At 39.9% G+C, this 23,131-nt stretch overlaps 1 protein-coding gene across 3 annotated transcripts; it reads right to left on the reverse strand.

Moving 5' to 3' along the window:
* Positions 1-1,506: 1,506 nt before the first annotated feature.
* On the reverse strand, positions 1,507-17,518 carry LMOD3 (leiomodin 3). 3 transcript variants are annotated; one of them, XM_055414303.2, is made up of 4 exons: positions 17,360-17,518; positions 16,594-16,911; positions 12,634-13,995; positions 1,507-1,884 (listed from the first exon to the last, which is right to left on the reverse strand). In XM_055414303.2, the coding sequence occupies exons 2-4, from the start codon at positions 16,882-16,884 to the stop codon at positions 1,858-1,860; spliced, it is 1,680 nt and encodes a 559-aa protein (XP_055270278.2). In that variant the 5' UTR covers positions 16,885-16,911; positions 17,360-17,518; the 3' UTR covers positions 1,507-1,857. The 3 variants fall into 3 exon arrangements, with proteins under 3 accessions (XP_055270278.2, XP_055270279.2, XP_055270277.2); XM_055414304.2 differs by lacking the exon at positions 17,360-17,518 and adding an exon at positions 17,006-17,103; XM_055414302.2 differs by lacking the exon at positions 17,360-17,518 and having other exon boundaries at positions 16,594-17,110.
* Between the last annotated feature and the right edge of the window lie 5,613 nt (positions 17,519-23,131).

Genomic DNA, 23,131 nt, shown 5'->3' on the forward strand with positions numbered 1-23,131 from the left:
GTTGTATACGCAAACACATAAGAGTTTTCCAGAACTTCAACTACTAATATAAATTAAGCTTTTAAACATGTTCAGAGTGCTCTGTCCCATCAGAGTTTAGCTTCTTAAATACAGAATATGCTGGACACTTTAGAAGTTGTATTCATTGCAGCTCTTTTTAAACCATCTGGATTTGTATCCAAGGATGCTTTATAGAAATAGCAAAGTAGGAGAAAACAAAACTCTCAGCCTTTGACTAGTCTAAATAAAATTAGTTACTTGATTGAAAATGATAACTTTAAATTCAGATACTTTTGTATCCACTAAATTACCTTTTAAAAATGGAAACATCATATTTCTTTCCCACAGCTTCTTCCAAATTTTGTGTTGTTTGTCCTCATTAAGTCCATTCTCTCCTAGCCTGTTTTGCCTATGATGTGTTACCTATGATTATATAAAAGAAGACAGGTGCCAATTATTTGCTCAGGTGAGGGAGAGAAAAGGCATCAAAGTGTGATTTCCTGATTTCTAAGTCTCATGCCTTGCCTGGAGAATCCCAGGGACGGGGGAGCCTGGTGGGCTGCCGTCTATGGGGTTGCACAGAGTCGGACACGACTGAAGCAACTTAGCAGCAGTAGCAGCAGCAAGTCTCATGCCATGTCAGTACAAAACTTCAGATTCTTTGCACCTAGTGACTTGAACAGATAATTGTGGGCTTGAGGAACTTGGAAAGAACAAACACTGGGGATTGAGTTGTCTGGAAGACTTTTGTGGAGTCTCTAAAGGTACTCGATAGCAAAAGCATGAGACAGTTTTATCAAGAATAGTATATACACAACATTGTAAAGCAACTATAATAAGATTTTTTTTAAAAGGTGAACAAATAATATAAAGCATCTATGGTGGATAAGACAATTACCAAACTGAGAAGAGGCAATGGAGGGCCCTGAGTAACAGGATAAGGAATTCAAGTTTAATTCTTTAGCAAGTTTCATTAAGATTTTTGAGAACAAGATCAAGATCATTTACAGGCTAAACTAAATACATATATATATACACACACACACTTAGCTAAAGCCAAAGCTCAGTAAATATATTATTCATAATGTCGTTTGTTTTAAACAACACTAGCATGCTATCCCCCATTTTCTCTATATGTATGCAAACAGGGAAGGCTTTATATATAAGCAGGGTTTGTTTTCCCTGTTACTTTTTCCAGAAACACTGTTTTCTCCATGTCCTGTGGCTTAAGTGTTTGCTCTTCATGATACCCCTCTCCGGAGTGTCCCCCAACACACAGGGGAATGGCCAAGACAGAAAGCTAGGCAGGGCTGGAAACCAGAAATCGCAACTGATTCTCCAGAGAAGAGGTAATGAACAAATTGTTCGATTTCAAAACTTCTGAAGGGCCTGGAGTTCAATTCACCCTACACATTTCCACAGAGTGAAGCATGCTCTGTTCTCTTTAAGATACTGTGTGATAAATTACAGCAGAGTGGATGGAAGAAGAAAACAAAAATGGGAATATAATAGTTAACACCTGTATCATATTTATTATTTACCAGAAGAAAGCAATAATAAAGCAAAGGTTTATGAAAATATTAACTTCTGCTAGAAGACTCTAAATTTCAGATAAGTCACTCCATCCAATTGGAAGTAGAAAATGTTGCCGTGAATAGTTTATCTCCTCCCCCTGCCTTTTCAGCTTCTATTTTGTCACAGGCTAAGAATTCTGCCTTTTACAAAATACTCGTATCAGCTAGCAATGTTCCCAGTTCCACCACCTGGATCCCGAAGTATGCGGCTGAAGCAGTCTTCAAGTTCTAATCCCAGAGTCATTACATCACTTCCCTCTTCCCCTGATTATTCTGTTGCCTCTTAGGCCAGTTCTTTTGGCAGCTGCACCTGTGATTTAAGTATTTGAAAAAAGGAGAAAAAATGAATCTTAGTTATTCACATGTTTTACAGCAAAAATGGCAAAATGTACATACCTCAAAAGGTGTAAAGTGGATTAAAAATTCTTGCCAGAGAGTGTCCCTCACCCAATCATGATAAAACAACAATAATAACCACAGTTACCACAGACTAGGTGTTTACTGATGACAGGGACAGATCCAAGGGCTCTGAGCACGCGGTGAAGCTTACAATGTAACTAAGAGAGTTCAGGTGCTAGAATCTGCCTGGTCGCATAGTTCTATGCTATGCTATGCTCAGTTGCTTCAGTCATGTCCAACTCTTTGTGACTCCGTGGACTATAGCCCCCCAGTCTCCACTGTCCAGGGGATTCTCCAGGCAACAATACTAGAGTAGGTTGCCATGCCCTCCCCCAGGGAGTTGCATAGTATTGGGCATCAATTCTCTCAGCTATAAAATCACAGTATCTTATTCACTAGGCTACCATGAGGATTAAGTGATGCAAGTTAGTAATCAATGCTAACACTTCTTTTTAAAGCATTTTCTCATTTCATCTTATGACCACCTTGTAAAGAGGGGACCGACTCAGAACAGGCAATCTGCTTCAGATCACAGGGATAGGAAGTGGCAGAGCTAGATGTGAACCTGGACCTGCCTGATTTCATTACTCATCTCAACTCCAAATAAACACCACTGTAAGGACATAAAAATATGTTCTTTCCACTTTAAAGTGAAGTGAAGTCGCTCAGTTGTGTCCAACTCTGTGATCCTGTGGACTGTAGCTTACCAGGCTCCTGCGTCCATGGGATTTTCCAAGCAAGAGTACTGGATTGGGTTGCCATTTCCTTCTCCAGGGGATCTTCCTGACCCAGGGATCAAACCCAGGTCTCCGACATTGTAGGCAGGCACTTTACCATCTGAGCCACTAGGGAAGTCCTTCCTTTTTAAAGTGCATTACTTATTTAACACTCACTAAATTTTACAATGTTATTTGGAGAAGCCCCCTCCAAGGGTAAAAAAAAAATTGCAAAAGAGTAGTGTAAGTCTGACTGAAAATCAAGTTTGTGTTTTGTTTCGTAGGAACAACTCAAAGCAAGTTCTTAATAGGTTTCAAGTGGTGTTATATCTAAGGAGAATGACTTATCCACCATGAAAGTATCTTTCAGAGAATGCTGACTAAAGTCCAAAGGACTCTGAGATTTTGTATGATAATGACTTAAAAATATCTTTCCTCCTGTTGTCCATGTCCAACTGCCCATGTGATAGACCACTGCAGCCATCTGCTATGGACTCTCTTCAGCCAGTTCTTTGCTTACAACCTTTGGACAAAAAGGTTTCCCAATACCCTACCCGTTGGGGAGAACCTTGGATGTGTTGCTGTTGCCTGCATGGTCTTCAATCCATAGGGTCCTCCATGTGCTTCTGTGTCCCTCTCCCTCCCTCGTGCCAGACTTTCAGGAGGGGAGGGGTGTGACTGCAATTTGGTAGGGGTCACCCAAGGAGAACACCATCAGAGAAGAACATCAGTAAAATATATAATGCCAGTTACTTAAATTAATTGCAAAGCTGCAATAGAGAGTCAAAACTGTGTTCTTTCCACTGTAAAATGGAAAAAAATACGTTCATAGTAGGCTTATTTCATATATTTATATATATGCATAGATGGGTTCCCAATTAATAAAAATATTTTCAAGAGCAAAACATGACAATGACCCAACATACTAAACCTGGAGACATAGTGACATATTTAAAATGTGACCAAGTTGGGAGTTCAGATCACTGGGAAAAAGAATGAGTCATGGATCCGTGGTTAGCTACTTGGCAAAGAAATAAAATAGCAGACTTCTTGTTTCCTACTTACTTCTAAAATCCAACCATTTAATTCATCTATAATATGGAATATTTTTTATAAACCAAAAGTAGGAAGAAAGGCAAATATTCAAATAAGATTTTAAAAAGTCATTTCTAAGCAGACCACAAAAGACTGAAAAAGAAATAAGGAAAAGATAACTAGATCTGATATTATAAAACTTTCAACAAACAAGAATCTACTCACATTATTGTTAGGGGGCCCTGTTCCCCCTTCACTTGTTGGTTAAAAATAGTTTGTTTTTTTTTAAGTGTGTGTATAACATTACACAGTGTACCCACACACAGACATACACCCAGTGACTGGGAGCAATTGGGCAGGATGAGAAGACCCGTTTTAGTAGGGGTTATTTAATTCAGCACACCCAAATGGAGTTCCTGTTCCAGGTCAACACCTCAGTGGGTGCCTGGGACAGAGATGGGGAAGATTTATCTTGAGGAACTCGGAATCCACTAGGAGACCTAACGCTGTGTCAGTGAGAGCTGTCAACCCGAGGCATCAGGAGATAAGGTTTGCCATGGATGTCACTGAACTGTGAGTGTCCAAGTGTGGCCTTCAAGTAAGCAGCATCAGCACTGCCAAGAACATGTCAGAAATGCAAATTCTCAGACCCCATCCAAGACCTACTGAATCAGAAACTCTGGAGAAGGGCTCAGTAATCTGTACTCTATCTTCCAGGTGATTGTGATACATGCTAAAATGTGAGAATCACTATCATAGATTTTAAAAAGTTGTTCATAAAAATTTCTTTTTTTTCCCACTTGGTATCAGGGAACGGCAGCTCCTGGTCTGTATAATTCTGGTCCACTTATGCTCCTTTGAGATGAGTTTGAAATGTTACATTGCTTTCTTCCATGGAGACTCCCTCCATAAAGAGTGTAACATTGCTCAAGCTCTATTCTAGATTTGGCCTTGACTCTTGAAGATTCTCTTGGGTTTGGGTTCATGGTGTTTTTCTTGTATTTTGTTTTGTTTTAGGCAAAAATATGGACAGAAAAAAGGAAGGAAATGAAGAGAATTCTGGGGGTTTTTGTGTTCCCAGATGGCTCAGTGATAAAGAATCCTCCAGCCAAGCAGGAGACAAGGGTTCAATCCCTGGGTCAGGAAGATCCCCTGAAGAAGGGAATGGCTACCCACTCCAGTATTCTTGCCTGGAGAATTCCATGGACAGAAAATCCTGGCAGCCTACAGTCCATGGAGTCGCAAAAGAGTTGGACGTGACTTAGCACCAGACAGCAACAAACAACATTTGGGGCCTTAGACCTGAATGTACGAGAGAATGGAGACAACGTGAAAAATCGGGAACCAGAAAAAACAACTACAGATCTAGAAAGGGGAAGCTTGATTTGGGGACAGATTGAATAAAGGTACTAAGAAAACCCTGAGTGACTTAAAGGGAAAGGAAACTTGGGGATTATCCTAGATTTTATGATAATTGAAACAAAGAAAGAAGACAAGATGGGGAAAAGGAGAAAACTGCAAAAGGATAGAATCTAGAAATCTTAGTTCAAAAGAAACAAGATATAATAAATGAGGCAAAGAAAAAATGGCCAGCGATGAAAACCCAGGAGTCTATAATCTTAAATTTTTGTACTCATAATGACTGCTAATGTGTCATAGAGTCTTTTGGCTAACTAAAGCTGCTTCGGAAATTATTATCCTGAAATCGTTCTGAAGGAAAAACTTAATTGTGTCTTTAGGCACTTGGCTGAAACCAATCTAGATACATATAAGTGAGCCAAAAGTAAACTTAAGTGAATAATAAAACAGTTGGGCTTCCCAGGTGGCACAGTGGTAAAAGAATCTGCCTGCCAATAACGGAGATGCCAAACATGTAGGTTCAATCAGTGAGTCAGAAGATCCCCTGGAGAAGGAAATGGGCACCACTCCAATGTTCTTGCCTGGAAAATCTCATAGACAGAGGAGCCTGGTGAACTACAGTTCACAGGGTCACAAAGAGTTGGACACGATTGAGCAACTGAACCTGGACACATTAAAACAGTTGTCTTGTTTCATTGGCACCAAGATTGCATAGCAACGCACTGGTAATAGCAAACACCCTCTTCTAACAACACAGGAGAAGACTCTACACGTGGACATCACCAGATGGGCAACACCAAAATCAGACTGATTATATTCTTTGCAGCCAAAGGTGGAGAAGCTCTATACAGTCAGCAAAAACAAGACCGGGAGCTGACTGTGGCTCAGATCATGAATGCTTATTGCCAAATTTAGACTTAAATTGAAGAAAGTAGGGAAAACCACTAGACCATTCAGGTATGACCTAAATCAAATCCCTTACGATTATACAGTAGAAGTTAGAAATAGATTTAAGGGACTAGATCTGATAGACAGAGTGCCTGATGAAATACGGACAGAGGTTCATGACATTATACAGGAGACAGGGATCAAGACCATCCCCATGAAAAAGAAATGCTAAAAAGCAAAATGTCCATCTGAGGAGGACTTACAAATAGCCAGGAAAAGAAGAGATGTGAAAAGCAAAAGAGAAAAGGAAAGATATAAGCATCTGAATGCAGAGTTCCAAAGAATAGCAAGGAGAGATAAGAAAGCCTTCCTCGGTGATCAGTGCAAAGAAACAGAGGAAAACAATAGAATGGGAATGACTAGAGATCTCGTCAAGAAAATTAGAGATAGCAAGGGAACATTTCATGCAAAGATGGGCTCAATAAAGGACAGAAATGCTATGGACCTAACAGAAGCAGAAGACATTAAGAAGAGGTGGGAGGAATACACAGAAGAACTATACAAAAAAGATCTTCATGACCCAGATAATCACGAGGGTGTGATCACTCACCTAGAGCCAAACATCCTGGAATGTGAAGTCAAGTGAGCCTTAGGAAGTATCACTATGAACCAAGCTAGTGGAGGTGATGGAATTCCAGTTGAGCTATTTCAATTCCTAAAAGATGATGCTGTGAAAGTGCTGCATTCAGCATGTCAGCAAATTTGGAAAACTCAGCAGTGGCCACGGGTCTGGAAAAGATCAGTTTTCACTCCAATCCCAAAGAAAGGCAATGTCAAAGAATGTTCAAACTACTGTACAATTGTACTCATCTCACACACTAGTAAAGTAATGCTCAAAATTCTCCAAGCCAGGTTTCAACAATATGTGAACCATGAATTTCCAGATGTTCAAGCTGGTTTTAGAAAAGGCAGAGGAACAAGAGATCAAATTGCCAACATCCACTGGATCATAGAAAAAGCAAGAGTTCCAGAAAAACATCTATTTCTGCTTTATGGATTATGCCAAAGCCTTTGACTGTGTGGATCACGACAAACTGTGGAAAAATCTGAAACAGATGGGAATACTAGACCACCTGACTTGCCTCTTGAGAAATATGTATGCAGGTCAGGAAGCAACAGTTAGAACTGGTCATGGAACAACAGACTGGTTCCGAATAGGAAAAGGAGTTCGTCAAGGCTGTATATTGTCACCCTGCTTATTTAACTTATATGCAGAGTACATCATAAGAAATGCTGGGCTGGATGAAGCACAAGCTGGAATCAAGATTGCTGGGAGACATATCAATAACCTCAGATATGCAGATGACACCACCGTTATGGCAGAAAGTGAAGAGGAACTGAGAGCCTCTTGCTGAAAGTGAAAGAGGAGAGTGAAAAAGTTGGCTTAAAGCTCAACATTCAGAAAACTAAGATCATGGCATCCGGTCCCGTCACTTCATGGCAAATAGATGGAGAAACAGTGGAAACAGTGGCAGACTTTATTTTGGGGGGCTCCAAAATCACTGCAGATGGTGATTGCAGCCATGAAATTAAAAGATGCTTGCTCCTTGGAAGACAGTTATGATCAACCTAGACAGCATATTAAACAGCAGAGACATTACTTTACCAACAAAGGTCCGTCTAGTCAAGGCTATGGTTTTTCCAGTAGTCATGTATGGATAGATGTGAGAGTTGGACTATAAAGAAAGCTGAGTGCCAAAGAATTGATGCTTTTGAACTGTGGTGTTGGAAAAGACTCTTGAGAGTCCCTTAGACTGCAAGGAGATCAAACCAGTCCATCCTAAAGGAAATCAGTCCTGAATATTCACTGGAAGGACTGATGTTGAAGCTGAAACTCCAATACTTAGGCCACCTGATGCGAAGAACTGACTCATTGGAAAAGACCCTGATGCTGGGAAAGATAGAAGGTGGGAGAAGAGGATGACAGAGGATGAGATGGTTGGATGGCATCACCAGCTCAATGGACATGAGTTTGAATAAGCTCTGGGAGTTGGTGATGGACAGGGAGGCCTGGCATGCTGCAATTCATGGGGTCACAAAGAGTCAGACACAACTGAGCGACTGAACTGAACTGAACTGAAAGACTGCATAGTGTTAGTTGCTCAGTTGTATCCAACTCTTTGCAACCCATGTACTGTAGCCCACCAGGCTCCTCTGTCTACGGGGATTTTCCAGGCAAGAATACTGGAGTGGGTTGCTATGCCCTCCTCCAAGGGATCTTCCTGACTCAGGGATCAAACCTGTGATCCCCTAGAAAAGGAATGGCTACCCACTCCAGTATTCTTGCCTAGAAAATCCCCATGGACACAGGAGCCTGGTGGGCTACAGTCCACGGGGTTGCAAAGAGTAGGACACAACTGAGCAACTGACACTTTCACTTCCAAAAGTTGCGTATGATATAAATGCATTTGGTCTCTGTAAATTATATAGTTTCTGCAGGTGAGATTTCTATCTTAGTGCAAGTACAGATACTCATCTGGGATGGCTGGCAGTGAGCAGATCACCAAAATTTTTAAGATGAAAGGAAATCATATATTTATCAATGAAGGATATGTCTATATAAGCCTAACATCTTTCTTTTGGGCTGGCATCATATTGACTCAGAGTTATCAACTCAGAGGGAAATAAATTAGTGATTAATAAATTCAGTTAGATAAGACAAAGTCCTTTAAAACACAGCTAAACACAACAACACAACAAACTAAAAAATTCTACAGGAGTCCAATAAGCAATCCAAATGAGTGAAAAAGGCCAGGTATTAAGCAGTAGGGCATGGTGGAGACTGAGTTTAAAATGGAGAGTCCAATACCTATCTCAAGGGAGAAACTACCACCAATTCAGCTTATTTGTACCATGCATATGCAGGCCCCATGTGGCTGGATCTGATGTTTCAAATGCTGCCAGATACCTGGTTATCGTGTGATATTTTATAATTTGTATAATAACACTCAAGCCAAACAAAACAGGCCTGCAGGTTGGGTTTTAAGTCCACTAGCTTTCAATACCTGGCCCACAGAATACATCTCTCTTAAACTGATTTAAACAGGCAACTTCTTGGAGGAGGCAGCACTTCAGCCAAGAAAGAATACAGATTTTGTCCTTTATTTTCTGCTAGCAACTTCAATTCTGGAATCCCAAGCCAGAAGCATGTGATGGGGAGAGAATAAATATTAAAAGGAAAAAAAACATAAATTTAAAATATAAACTGAGTACTTCATGATCTATGCTCTAGAAAATACAAAAATAATATCTCCAAGTCCATGAGAGAAAAAAAACTTTTTTTCCTTTAAGAGTAAATAAGTTGTTTATGGACATTCAGCATTTTATTTAGGAACATCAGTAGAAAGAATGACAAGATTTCCAAATTGAGTTTTAACTTCATATTTGAAAATCTGGTGGTTTAAAGAACATCTCCGTCCTCCAATCAAGTGGGGAGGGGGACCTCCCATAATCTTGAGTTTTACCTCCTTAAAGTGACTGTTGCTGTGTCTCGTGTGACCAGGAAAAAATAGCTCTTTTCTGCTGAGATCCTGAAATTTCACCACAGATGGCGTTTATAATATTTCACCAAGTCTAAGATGCGCATTTTCTGATGTTTCCATATCCCCTACATCAGAAAGCACCTCACAGTCAATAGTGTTTTATAGTAGCTGGCTGCTGCTGCTGCTGCTAAGTTGCTTCAGTCATGTCTGACTCTGTGCGACCCCATAGATGGCAGCCCACTAGGCTCACCCATCCCTGGGATTCTCCAGGCAAGAACACTGGAGTGGGTGCAGGCAGGCGCAAAAACACAGTATAGCTTTTCATACCATTAGCACTTCCACTGAGCTCTGTGCCCTGTTGGAATTAAACACACGCAGAGGTATTTAAAATACCCTTAAAGAATGACAAAGCAAATAGGACAAATTGTGTTGGGTCTGTAAGAATTCTTTCTACTCTTTTGAACTTCCACACATTCCAAATGATTTCAAAAGAAAAAGATAAAAAATGTCTTTTAAGAGAGATTACACTAAGAGTCAGCATTAAAGCAGACATTTATTATGTATGCAGCAAGGAGCAAAAATGCAGCAGTACAGAGCGAATTGATGTCAGTCAAGTGAATTTTTGTCAGCTGGATGATGCATTTTCACATTTTTCTTGCAGAGCATTTTATAGGACCAGGCTGATGAAGTTGTGTGATATTTTGTATCTAAGATACATATCAAGAGATGTCTATTGCAAGCCAAGCCAGGCAACTGAAAGCAGGAGAAGATGTCAATCCCTTGGAATAAATAAAAGACATTTCAAAGCAAAGACTGATGTACAAGACCACCATTCACAAACTGTGTCAGAGTTCACTTTGCTGCATATTTTTCTTTCTGAGTGGACATTAAAAACACAAACACAACTTAAAACTGATACCAATCAAGAAGTGATTGAAAATGGAAAATGTAGTACTTACTAGAGTGTGACAGTTTGGTAATTATTACCGCGAATTTATCTTAATACCTTTTGCTCTAGAATCTAGACTCAAAGCTGAAGCGTCCTCAGTTGACTAAAAGGCAGAGTATCTTGACCATGAAAATGATAAAACCAACACTGTAAGCTCCATGAAGTTAAGACTATACCTGTCTTATTCACTGCTCATGGTGCCTGACACATGGCAGCACGAAACAAATATTTATTACAAATGGATGGATGAAATTCAGCCAACTCCAGGCAAAGCAGATTTGCTTGGTAGACTATTCCTTCAGAGGGCTTCCCTGGTCGCTCAGATGAAAAATAATCTGCCTTCAATGAGGGAGACCTGGGTTTGATCCCTGGGTCGAAAAGATTCCCTGGAGAACAGAATGGCTACCCACTCCAGTATTCCTGCCTGGAGAATTCTACAAACAAAGGAGCCTGGTAGGCTACAGTCCATGGGGTGCAAAGACTCGGACATGACTGATAGACTATCACTTTCACTTTTTTTATTTCATATTCCTTCAGAAGGCAGAGAGAGGGGTCAGATGATCATTTAACCTTCATCCTCTTGTCTACTCTGGGTCTACATTCCACCTTTAATGCAGATTTTAAAAAGACTTCTCTTTATTCTTTTCGGACCAATGCTATTTTCTGACTGTCTAGCCACCACGGCAGCCAGGATTTGCTTTGACAACTGGTTACAGAGTGATAGCCCTAGCCTCTCTCAAAACAGCACCCTGATTCACCCCCTGCAGAGGTCTGGCTGCCTGGAGAAGAGCAGGTGCAGAAAGTGTTGATGTTGTGCCCAAGGGCAGGCAGAGATCTTCTGCCCGATCTCATGTGACCTCTAGCACTCCCAGCCTGGCCCCTGCCACAGGAAGACTCAGAATACCTCTAAGTCACAGTTGAAAGTTGTCTTCAATTTAGAAAAATGAAATATTGTCAATTCTGTATTTCCAGGGGATGGGAATAAGGGACATACATATATATGTGAATAAGTAACAATCATATTTGTGGATTTTTTTGCAGGGAGCCATGCAGTACAGCTTGAAGGATCTTAGTTCATGGACTAGGGATTGAACCTGGGCCCTCAGCTATGAGAGTGCTAAATCCTAACCACTGGGCTGCCAGCAAACTCCCTGTATTGTTTTAGAATATAAATCTCTTTAAAGCAGGGAAAAAAACAAGCTTACATGGAAATGGTAAAAAAAAAAACTATCTTGAAAAAACTGTGACTCTCTAATGGCATAACATATTGACTATTTTATTAATGTAATATCGTGACTAAATTACGTATTAGATTTTAAAACAATGCAGTTAATTATCAACCACTGGTGGCCATTGGACACACATCTTTCAGCCTCTATAAATCCCCTCATAGTAATGACTATAAAAAAATTTATTTCTGTAACTTAAGCTGAAAGGAATGGAACATTTTTGTCTATCAGCAGTAGTAATAGTCATAATAAGAAAACTGAAATAACAGTAAAATATTTTAAAACTCCATCTATTCATGGAGACATTAATCTTAAATTTATTATTGTCCGCCTACCTAAAATATAAAGAGTATAATTGCAATAGCAGGTGGTATCCATTCATCTACTGAAAAAGAACTTTTTAAAGCCCTACAGAAGCACTTATCCACAAATGACTGGCCTAATTAGGCCTCATTCTTACTTATTCCTGCAGCAGTTCCCTGGGGATCTCAGCTTGTCAGTTCTGTGTGGCAGAAGCGAACAAAAGCTTGACCAGGGATGCTCAGGACTGAATTTCAAAGTCAACTCTACCACTTCTGAGTCTTTTCTTCTAGAAATGTTATTTAACATCTCTAAGCCTCCATTTCCTTCTTATAAAATAGGGAGAATAATAATACCTACCTTATAGGATTGTTAAGGTGATTGTAAGAGTTAGTCCATATAATGGATGTGGCCCCTACTCAGCGCTTCATAAATGTGGGCTGTTAGTATGCTTGTTCGAGCAGTCATATAGATTGTGTCTTTGAGGATAACCAATAATTTAAATCTACCAGTAATGCTGACAGGTTTCCCTCAGTTAGTGACAATTAGTGAGAATGTCCTGGTGTTAAAACAAACAGGGAATAGAGTTGGGAGAGCTTTACTGTGGCCCCATGTTCACCATTTCTCCCTCCTCCTACTTACAGGTTTAAGATAGGCGATGTTACTGTGACGAATGTCGTTCAAGAGCTGATCTCTGGGGGTAATTTCCACCAACGGGGGTGGCCTATTTCTCGGCACGGGTTTAAGTGTTTTGATCACATCTTTGAGGTTGGTTTTCTCAGGTGGCTCTCTGGCTTCTGGCATCCGAGATTTGCGCTGGATCCTCTTCAGCTTCACCACGCGGAAGGAGTCGGGGTCCGTCCTGTACTTCGGCGGCTGCGATGGCTTTTTCATTGCTTCATTTTGTCGACCGAAGGGGACTGTTTGGGGGTTGGGAGGTCGAGAAGCAGGAGGCTGTAGGAACTCCTGCATCCGGGAATCCGGCATCGGTCCTCCCAGCATCTCCCACATCCCAGGGGGCAGCCCCAGCCCGTTCTCCAACATGGCTATTAACTTCCTCTGCTCTTTGAGCTGCTGCTGTTTCTGTTCTTCTTGCCTTTTCTGCCTTTGTCTATCCTGATTCCTGGTGAGCAGATTGGTTACCACCATTCGGGGACCCGGAAGCTCAAAATGGTAGCCCATCTTCAGGAGAGTGTTGTTCGCTTTCAAAAGCCTGGCTATTTCCATTTCGGCGTGGTGGCCCAGCATATGCCTCTGATTGTGAAACCGAAGTTCAGTGAGCGTCTCGTTAAACTGGAGACACCGCATGATGGCCACGATGCCCTTGCCTGTGATGAAATTGGACTCTATGTTGAGTGTGGTAATGCTCCTATTCTCACGCAACATGTTAGCCAAGGCGAATGCGACATTCTCATCCGCACCCACGTTCGCTAAACTGAAGGTTTTGACGTGTTTGTTTTTCTTCATTGAGTTGACAAAGTCCAGCAACATTTCTTTGGGGATGTTTTCAATGTTGTTCAGGTTGAGTTCCTTCATGTCAGGGTCATTCTGTCTCACTCGCCTTAAGCTCCCATCCAGGTCGGTTTGGTTTCCGGAGGGCCTTGCACTTACCTTCAAAAAACTGGTATCTAGAGCTAACTTCTTGGGGTCTAATTTCGATATTTTTTTCTCAGTTTTGTCTTGAGCCTCTGCTCTGCCTTTAGTCACCTGTCGGCAGGTGTTCTCACCATTTCTGATTTGCTCCTTTACTTCACGTTCCTCTCCTCTTTTTGTTTCGTCACTCTCTTCACTGTCTTCTTTTCCTTCCTCTTCTGCATCGTCTTCTTCATCTTCCTCCTCATCTTCATTATCTTCCTCATCATCATTATCTGTTTCTTGGACATTGTCACTGCCCTGTGATCCTCTTTTATGTGCAGCGATTTCACTGTTAAGTCTTTCTTTTAAATACTGGGACATATTTTTATTGCTTTTGTCTATTGCTTCATGCTGTTCTTGAGCTTTTTCCTAAAAGAAAATTTAGAATGGTTAGAATACGCAGCAGTGAAGAAATATGAAGAAGAGCAGTATCTACTGGAGATAATAAAAAGATTTATTACTCAGTGGAAAAAAATAAGCAAATAAGCTCCAGGTATAGTATTCTTTTTGTTTACATGTGTATTTATGTGTACATATGAATATGTATGCATGTACACAATATATGCTTGTAAATGTATATGAAAAACAGACTGTTGTAATGTTTATCAAATTAATAGTTATCCTTGAGGAAGAGAGGTAATTGAGGAAGGGATGGGGGATTTTAACTTTTTACATAATTCTAAACTGAGATTTTTTTTCTGAAATGAAATATGTCTTTGTTAGTTGTTTCACAGGCAAATACAACCAAAATAAAGGTAAATTTTTATAGGTACACACAGGCACAGACACACATTTTTTTGGTTGTGTTTTTCTCATCCCATGTATTAAAATGAAACGCAGTTAATTTTGTTTTCAGATCCTCTATTGTTTTTAAAGATAGTGTTCAGTTCCAGAAGTAGTTAAAGTTATTTTTGAAAACATTATGGGATTATTTATCCATTCACTGATGTCTTTGTTTTGTATACAGCTGAATAGGAATTTTGTATTCATAGCTCTGTGGTACATAATAATTTCTTTATTGGCCTAACCAAAATTTACATACCTAATATGTTTGCAATCTAATATAATGTGCACAACAAATTTCCCTGAAAATGAAAGATATTGAGGGGGAAATGAGAGCAGTTTGATATTTTAGAATATACCAAAACCCTTGTCTTTGATTTTTTGTCTGTTTAGCTCTGTGAAAACTACCCAGATGCTTCAGGCACAGCCTTTCCAGTCCAGTTCCTTTGGAAGGAAAGTTCTAGGAGGCAAAGCTAGCTGTAAAAGGGGACAAAATTATCAGAGATTTAGAGAAAAAAAAAAAACTTCTTAGTTTGGAAAGGAAAATAATAATCTATTATCAATAATGTTTATTAGATGTTGACACATTAATTACACACTTTCCCATAAAGGATGTTTACCTCATAGGTGTCATTTTGAAAGCTGGTGTAACAGTTTGACACAGAGGCTTATGTGAGCAAGAACTTAATCTGTGGAGGAGGAAACAGGTAAAGGGGGTCAATTATACGGCTACAGATGGGAACTAAATTTTTAAAGGTGAGCATTCTGTATACGGATCTTCCCAGGTGGCTCAGTCATAAAGAATCCACCTACCAATGCAGAAGACATAGAAGACATGGATTCGATCCTTGGGTCAGGAAGATCCCCTGGAGCAGGAAATAGCAACCCATTCCAGTATTCTAGCCTGGAGAATTCCATAGACAGTACCTGGCGGGCTACAATCCATGGGGTTGCAAAGAATCAGACATGACTTAGCAACTGAGAATAACACTATATGTAGAAATAGAAACGTATAATGTTGTATACGTGAAACCTGTGTTATAAACCAATATTATTTCAATAAAAAATAAGCCTAAAATTAAAAAAAAGAAAGACCTTGATTTTACTGCTCATAACATTATAGGTTGGAATTGACAGTTGACTTGTAAACTACCTAAAGTTTTCTCTGCATTTCTCATTTGTCTCAACAGGGGGAGCCAACCATTAAGCTGTTTAAATTATACAAAAGGAAGAAAACTGTTAGAAGTACCCAAGTTTGTTTTTCTCGGAAACTGGTATTCATGTAGAATTGGCTTTTACTCGAGTTGCAAACTGTCTATAAATTGTATCTTAAACGCTAACCTGATCAAGCCAGCAACTTATTTTCTTAAGTGTAGTACATGTTTAAACTCTCCTGACCATGAAATCAGTTTTTAAGTTTCCTAAAATTTCAGCTAGCATGATGGTAATGTGACAAGAGGTACCTACCAAAAATAAATCAGCAGGCATAACTACAAGAGATTTACCTGTGAGGATCTCTGTTTTCTTTTTGCCAAGTCACTTTTAAGTGAAACATTAAAAAAATATGCTGACATGCACTTCTAGTTTTCATATAAGGAACATATTTAAAGAAAGAACTATCTTTAAAACAGCTTAATAGGATCAACTTCTAAATTCACCACTGATACCCAGTGCACTGTGGTATTGTTGGATTTTTCGTTACTGAACTTGGTTTAATTGCAGGGTGTGTGGCTGAATTTCAGGGGGACTGTGACACACTTGAGACTGTATGTGAAATAGTGCATATGTACACATATACCCGAAGAGGACAAAGAGCTTTCTTCAGCATCGTAAAGGGCCCTGTGAGTCAAAAAAAGCATAAAAGACAAATGCTTCTGGGTTATGAGTTAATTAATGAAATATTAATTTCATGCCTACAGAATATAGGTTTTCCTGCACAAGAAACCCCCAGCATTTTTTAAAAAGAGATATTTACAAGAAATTACCACTTGTTTCCTCCCAATTATACTATGTAAGTGTTCTAGAAAGTTCTGATCTGGCATAGGATTAAATATTATGATTTACGTATAAACGTCAACAAAACAAGACAAAACATTGAGTCTTGAGAAAAGACAATTACAACAGGGACACGCGTTGGCCCAGGCCAGGAAGCCATTTCTCCCTTGTACACAAATCCCCACATACCTTGGTTGGCACAAAGGTGACAGGAACACGTTCGTCTTCCAGCATGCGTCTGGATGCCTTTTGCCAATACATATAATCAACGAGAGATTTATGGTCGAAGTTCCCTGTTGGTGGCTTGTCGGTCTGATCCTTCTGAATCATTCCCACGGGAAGCCTGGGGTCAGGGGCCATCACCTCCATTTCCGACTGTAGTTCTTTGAGCTCTTCTGGGGACAAGTTGGCCAAGATTTCTTCTTCATCAATCTCCCCTTCGATTTCTTCTTGATCTGAATTCCTGCCATGTTCTGACATGACTCTTTTCAATACTTTTCCGTCTTACTACAAGAGGAGAAATAATCAACAAAGATTTAAAAAAAGAAAAAACTCTCTCAAGAAGTTCCCCCAGTTAGTAAGTGTCCCAGGTCAATACCACCTTTAGGAGATTTCCCTCTCCCCCAAGAACCCCAGTGGTGCTTGCTGAGCTGCTAGGGGTGACTGCAACTAAGTTCATGCCGTAACTATATTAAGCAGGGCTTGGTTGGAGAGGGTCAATTTATGGAACTACTATGCTCCTCTCTTCGGCAGCTTGAGTCAGCTGTGCAAATCCATCTGACATTTCAGTACAGCTGCTTAGGTTTACCAGGCCTCCCAAACCTCTACAGGAGTAAATTCTTAGTTCTCTTCCTATGAGCTCTCATATTGTCCTATACAAATTCATGCAGCCCATACGCACACACAAGTACTGCAGGGGAGGTCCCTTCTTATTTAAATGATGAAAGCAACTTACAATATTTCAGAAGAAAAATCCAAACAGCGACTTGAGGTCTATTGAAGTGAACAATTCATTTGAAGGTGGAAATCAAGCTCTCAAGGCTTGCCTCTTTACTACCATGAGACTCTGGAAGCAAATAAAACCACACACAGGCAAGCAGAAGTCTGGCTATGTTACTCAACCACGGCGTAAGCTGAACCTCTGTAAGAGATCCTTATTTGCCTCCAGAACCTGTGATCTAACAGATGGGGATGAGCAGCACTTTAATTTCCACTACGAGTGAGGAATTTAATATTTTAAATAATTTGTTTTTCTTATTAACTATCCATTAAGCCAGGATAAAAATGTAAATGGATCTAAATTGAAATGTTAAAAAAAACTCAAACCATTAAAGTACTGGAAGCAATCATGAAAATATTTTCTTTTTTATAACTTCAGAGGACAATATAGCAATATTTATCCAAATGACAAATGCATACTCTCTTTGACCAAATGCATACTTTCAGCATGTAGGAATGTCTTCTACAGATATACCCCCCGACATGGGTGAAATAATAGATGTGTACAAAGCAGTGTATTGTATGCTATTATTTGTGTCATAAAACAAAAACAATGTATGTATATATATTTATACAAACTTTATCAACAGATCCTTGGAAAGATACACAAGAAACCAATACTAGTGGATGCTATTGGAGAAAGAAATGGGTTGTCTGGGGGATAGGACTAGGAAAGTAGACTTTGTTACTGTATACCTTTTATAACTGCAAATATTGAAACATAAATATAGTGCCTACTCAAAAATATACATTTATTGTATAAAACTTAGGATAACACATGGAAGCATAAAATTTCCCCTTATTGTACCACTAAGAGCTACCATTACGAACATTTTGGTTTATCACTCTAGTCAGTCCTTTCTTCCAGGCATATAAACTCAATAATCTTTTGTCATCTGTCTGTTTTTTAACTTACAAAATCATGTGTTTTTTCTAGTCAGTAATATATTCTACTACTACATTATTTTTAATAACTCCCTGTTAAGATTCTTTATATGGAAATTCCATGATTAATGTAACCAATCTCCAATTATTGAGTATTTGGACTGTTTTTGATGCTCACGGCACTTCTTCAATAAATATCTCCTGTAGTAAAATATTTATACACATGCAAGTTTATTTCTTTAGGATAAATCAAATATATACCAAGAACTGAAATTACCAGGTCAAAGAACATAAGGAAATTTAGGGCTTTTCATATGTATGGCTAGGTGATCCCCTCAATATTATTATAACCCAACCTCAATACATATATATTATTTGTAAATTATATACACATGTTACCATTTCAATATCATTTATAATATATAATTATATTTATACATAAATATAAAATACACATTGTCAATATATTCTTGAATATATATAATGTTTATAAGTATGCTGCTGCTGCTGCTAAGTCGCTTCAGTCGTGTCCGACGCTATGCGACCCCACAGACAGCAGCCAACCAGGCTCCGCCATCCCTGGGATTCTCCAGGCAAGAACACCGGAGTGGGCTGCCAGACATCTGTATAATAAAACATATGGAAAAAATTACATGTGAGAAGTTTTAAATGGACATTCTAATATTTTCTTTCTACCCTAATGGTTTGTTTTGAACACCCCAAGATCAAGAGGGTTTTCATATAAATGGCTACATTTTTCCCCAGAAAGCTATTACCATTTACTTGGAATGATCATTTTTAAAGTAAACACAGATATATAGTGGCAGCTTACTCTTGGCCTCTTCTCTGTAGAGACTTCCTCTTTCACCCAGTCCTGAAAAAGGGAAGTAAAAGCTTGGCCTCAGCAGGCAGGGAGGTAGACCACTTTACAGACAACTGATTTGCAGACCATCATTTCAGAGGCTTAGCTTGCAAAACAGTGATCACAAAGAGTTGGACAGTACTGAGCACGCACACACACGCATGCATGCACACACACGCATGCATGCACACACACGCATGCATGCACACACACGCATGCACACACACGTGCAAAGAGACTGTACCAACAAGAGTTTTGTGTTCAAGGAGGTTTGGAAATATTATATTCTGCAATTGTCTTTTAGAGATTTGTAAAGCACATGAACTTTTAGACTCTGAGAAATAATATGTGAAAGAAACCCATTTATTTAGCCCAATACTCACCAACTTTATTTAGTTAATTTAAGCTTTTTTTTTCTTTTAAAAATCTCTAATATCCTTGCAATTGCTTTCCAAAATTTGTACTTTGGGAAATAATGATATAAATATAAAAGCCAAAGATCTGGAATCAGTCTGCTGGATTCGAACCACAGCTCCACTCCTTAGTAACTGTGTAATGTTTGGCAGCTTCAGTTCAGTTCAGTTCAGTTCAGTCGCTCAGTCATGTCCGACTCTCCGCGACCCCATGAATTACAGCACGCCAGGCCTCCCTGTCCATCACCAACTCCCGGAGTACACTCAAACTCATGTCCACAGAGTCAGTGATGCCATCCAGCCATCTCATTCTCCGTCGTCCCCTTCTCCTCCCACCCCCAACCTTTCCCAGCGTCAGAGTCTTTTCCAGTGAGTCAACTCGTCGCATGAGGTGGCCAAAGTATTGCAGTTTCAGCTTTAGCATCAGTCCCTCCAATGAACATCCAGGATTGATCTCCTTTAGAATGGACTGGTTGGATCTCCTTGCAGTATAAGGGACTCTCAAGAGTCTTCTCCAACACCACAGTTCAAAAGCATCGATTCTTCGGCGATCAGCTTTCTTCATAGTCCAACTCTCACATCCATACATGACCATGGGAAAAACCATTGCCTTGACTAGACGGACCTTGGTTGGCAAAGTAATGTCTCTGCTTTTTAATATACTATCAAGGTTGGTCATAACTTTCCTTCCAAGGAGTAAGTGTCTTTTAATTTCATGGCTGCAATCAGCATCTGCAGTGATTTTGGAGCCCCAAAAAATAAAGTCTGACACTGTTTCCACTGTTTTTCCATCTATTTCCCATGAAGTGATGGGACCAGATGCCATGATCTTTGTTTTCTGAATGTTGAGCTTCAAGCCAACCTTTTCACTCTCCTCTTTCACTTTCATCAAGAGGCTTTTGAGTTCCTCTTCACTTTCTGCCATAAGGGTAGTGTCATCTGCATATCTGAGGTTATTGATATTTCTCCCAGCAATCTTGATTCCAGCTTGTGCTTCTTCCAGCCCAGCGTTCCTCATGATGTACTCTGCATATAAGTTAAATAAGCAAGGTGACAATATACAACCTTGACGTACACCTTTTCCTATTTGGAACCAGTCTGTTGTTCCATGTCCAGTTCTAACTGTTGCTTCCTGACCTGCATACAGGTTTCTCAAGAGGCAGGTCAGGTGGTCTGGGATTCCCATCTCTTTCAGGATGTTCCACAGTTTATTGTGATCCACACAGTCAAAGGCTTTGGCATAGTCAATGAAGCAGAAATAGATGTTTTTCTGGAACTCTCTTGCTTTCTCCATGATCCAGCGGATGTTGGCAATTTGATCTCTGGTGCCTCTGCCTTTTCTAAAACCTGCTTGAACATCTGGGAGTTCACGGTTCACATACTGCTGAAGCCTGGCTTGGAGAATTTTGAGCATGACTTTACTAGCGCGTGAGATGAGTGCAATTGTGCGGTAGTTTGAGCATTCTTTGGCATTGCCTTTCTTTGGGATTGGAATGAAGACTGACCTCTTCTAGTCCTGTGGCTACTGCTGAGTTTTCCAAATCTGCTGGCATATTGAGTGCAGCACTTTCACAGCATCATCTTTCAAGACTTGAAATAGCTCAACTGGAATTCCATCACCTCCACTAGCTTTGTTCGCAGTGATGCTTTCTAAGGCCCACTTGACTTCACATTCCAAGATGTCTGGCTCTAGGTCAGTGATCACATTATCGTGACTATCTTGGTCGTGAAGATCTTTTTTGTACAGTTCTGTGTATTCCTGCCACCTCTTCTTAATATCTTCTGCTTCTGTTAGGTCCATACCATTTCTGTCCTTTATCAAGCCCATCTTTGCATGAAATGTTCCCTTGGAATCTCTAATTTTCTTGAAGAGGTCTCTTGTTTTTCCTATTCTGTTGTTTTCCTCTATTTCTTTGCATTGATCACTGAGGAAGGCTTTCTTATCTCTCCTTGCTATTCTTTGGAACTCTGCATTCAGATGCTTATATCTTTCCTTTCCTCCTTTGCTTTTCGCCTCTCTTCTTTTCACAGCTATTACTGACCCTCAATTCCTCATCATATAAAAGATATCTGAGAGTAATATTCACCATATGCTATTAATGAGAGAACTAAATGAGGATATAGATAGATATTGATGTAAATATATAAATTAAGTTGGATGGTGCATGGTACAGAGCAAACCCTCAATACATGTTAAACATTGCCAGTTTCATATTTCACAGATAACCACAGGAACACTTGAAGAAAAACAAAGGCAACTGTGAAATGTAATACATTTTATAAACCACTTTCATAACAGAAACCATTATATTAATCGCAATAAACAAAAATGGTTTAAAAAATCTTGTTGCTCTTGCAGAAAGCAACTCAGAGGCTTTTAGGTAGAATTGTGAATGGGATTCTCAGGTTTCTTAGTGAAAAAGAATCTGCTTGCCAATGGAGATATGGGTTCAATCTCTGGGTAGGGAAGATTGTCTAGAGAAGGAAATGGCAACCCACTCCAGTATTTTGCCTGGGAAATCCCATGGACAGAGGAGCCTAGTGGGCTATAGTCCATGGGGCTGCTGCAAAGAGTTGGACAGAACTGAGCATGTTTATAAAGAAAATAGAAAATCATCATTTGCATGTAAATAGAAAGCTATCCTGAGAAAATGATCTGAAATGTTGCTTGTAAGCTTTCAGATTCATATTACTATTCCAGTGACCAAATGCTTTTGATGATCATGCAGATTTAGAAATTTCAGGAAGGGACGCTGCCTCAGCTCACTTCCATCTTGCTGAATGAGTTTGGAAAGGGGGTACATCTCTCCCAGCTGCTTCCATGGTGCATTTCACCCATATGCTGACGGGAAGAGTTTTGCTGGTGTAATTAGCCTCATTTGATACACAGATGATTTAGCTGTGCTTTCTCTTAATGATGTTCTGCTGCTGCCACCTCAGCAGCTTCTCACATCAGAATCCAGCTATGATGCCAAGAGAGCAACAAGCTGTAGAATCACCGAGCAAAATCTCTGACAGAGGTTTATTCAGTGCCTGGGACCCCCACCCCATTAGAAGTTACTAAATCAGAATTCTCAAGTTTGGATCTAGGAATCTCCATTTCTTTGGGAAGCTCTTCAAGTGATTCTGGTGGATATGAGAGGGAATTCCTTGGTGGTCCAGTGGCTAAGACTTCATGCTCCCAATTCAGGGGGCCTGGGTTCAGTCCTGGTCAGGGAACTAGATCCCACATGCTGCAACTAAAGAGCACGCAAGCCACAATGAAGACCCAGTGCAGTCAAATAGATAAATATTTTAAAAATGAGTATGAGAATCACAACACCATTGCAAGCCACTCATTTTGAAGATCAGGCTCAGAGACCTTTAGAAACTTTGCCTTTGATGAGGTTCAGAACATGCCACCTCAAAATATGGCACCTTGGCATATTGAAAATTTTAAGCTGGAGGACTGAGAAAGCATGTGCAGGAAGGACTCTTTGACTTCCCTCTTCATCCCTGAAGCAGGTCATGAGACCCTCCTGTAAGAGAAGTGTCCTTACCTCTGAAGATAGAGGGACCAAGATGAATC

Source organism: Moschus berezovskii, chromosome 24 (genome assembly GCF_049115385.1).
Source record: "Moschus berezovskii isolate FMDL1 chromosome 24, NW_MosBer_1.0, whole genome shotgun sequence".
NCBI classification, from domain to species: domain Eukaryota; kingdom Metazoa; phylum Chordata; class Mammalia; order Artiodactyla; family Moschidae; genus Moschus; species Moschus berezovskii.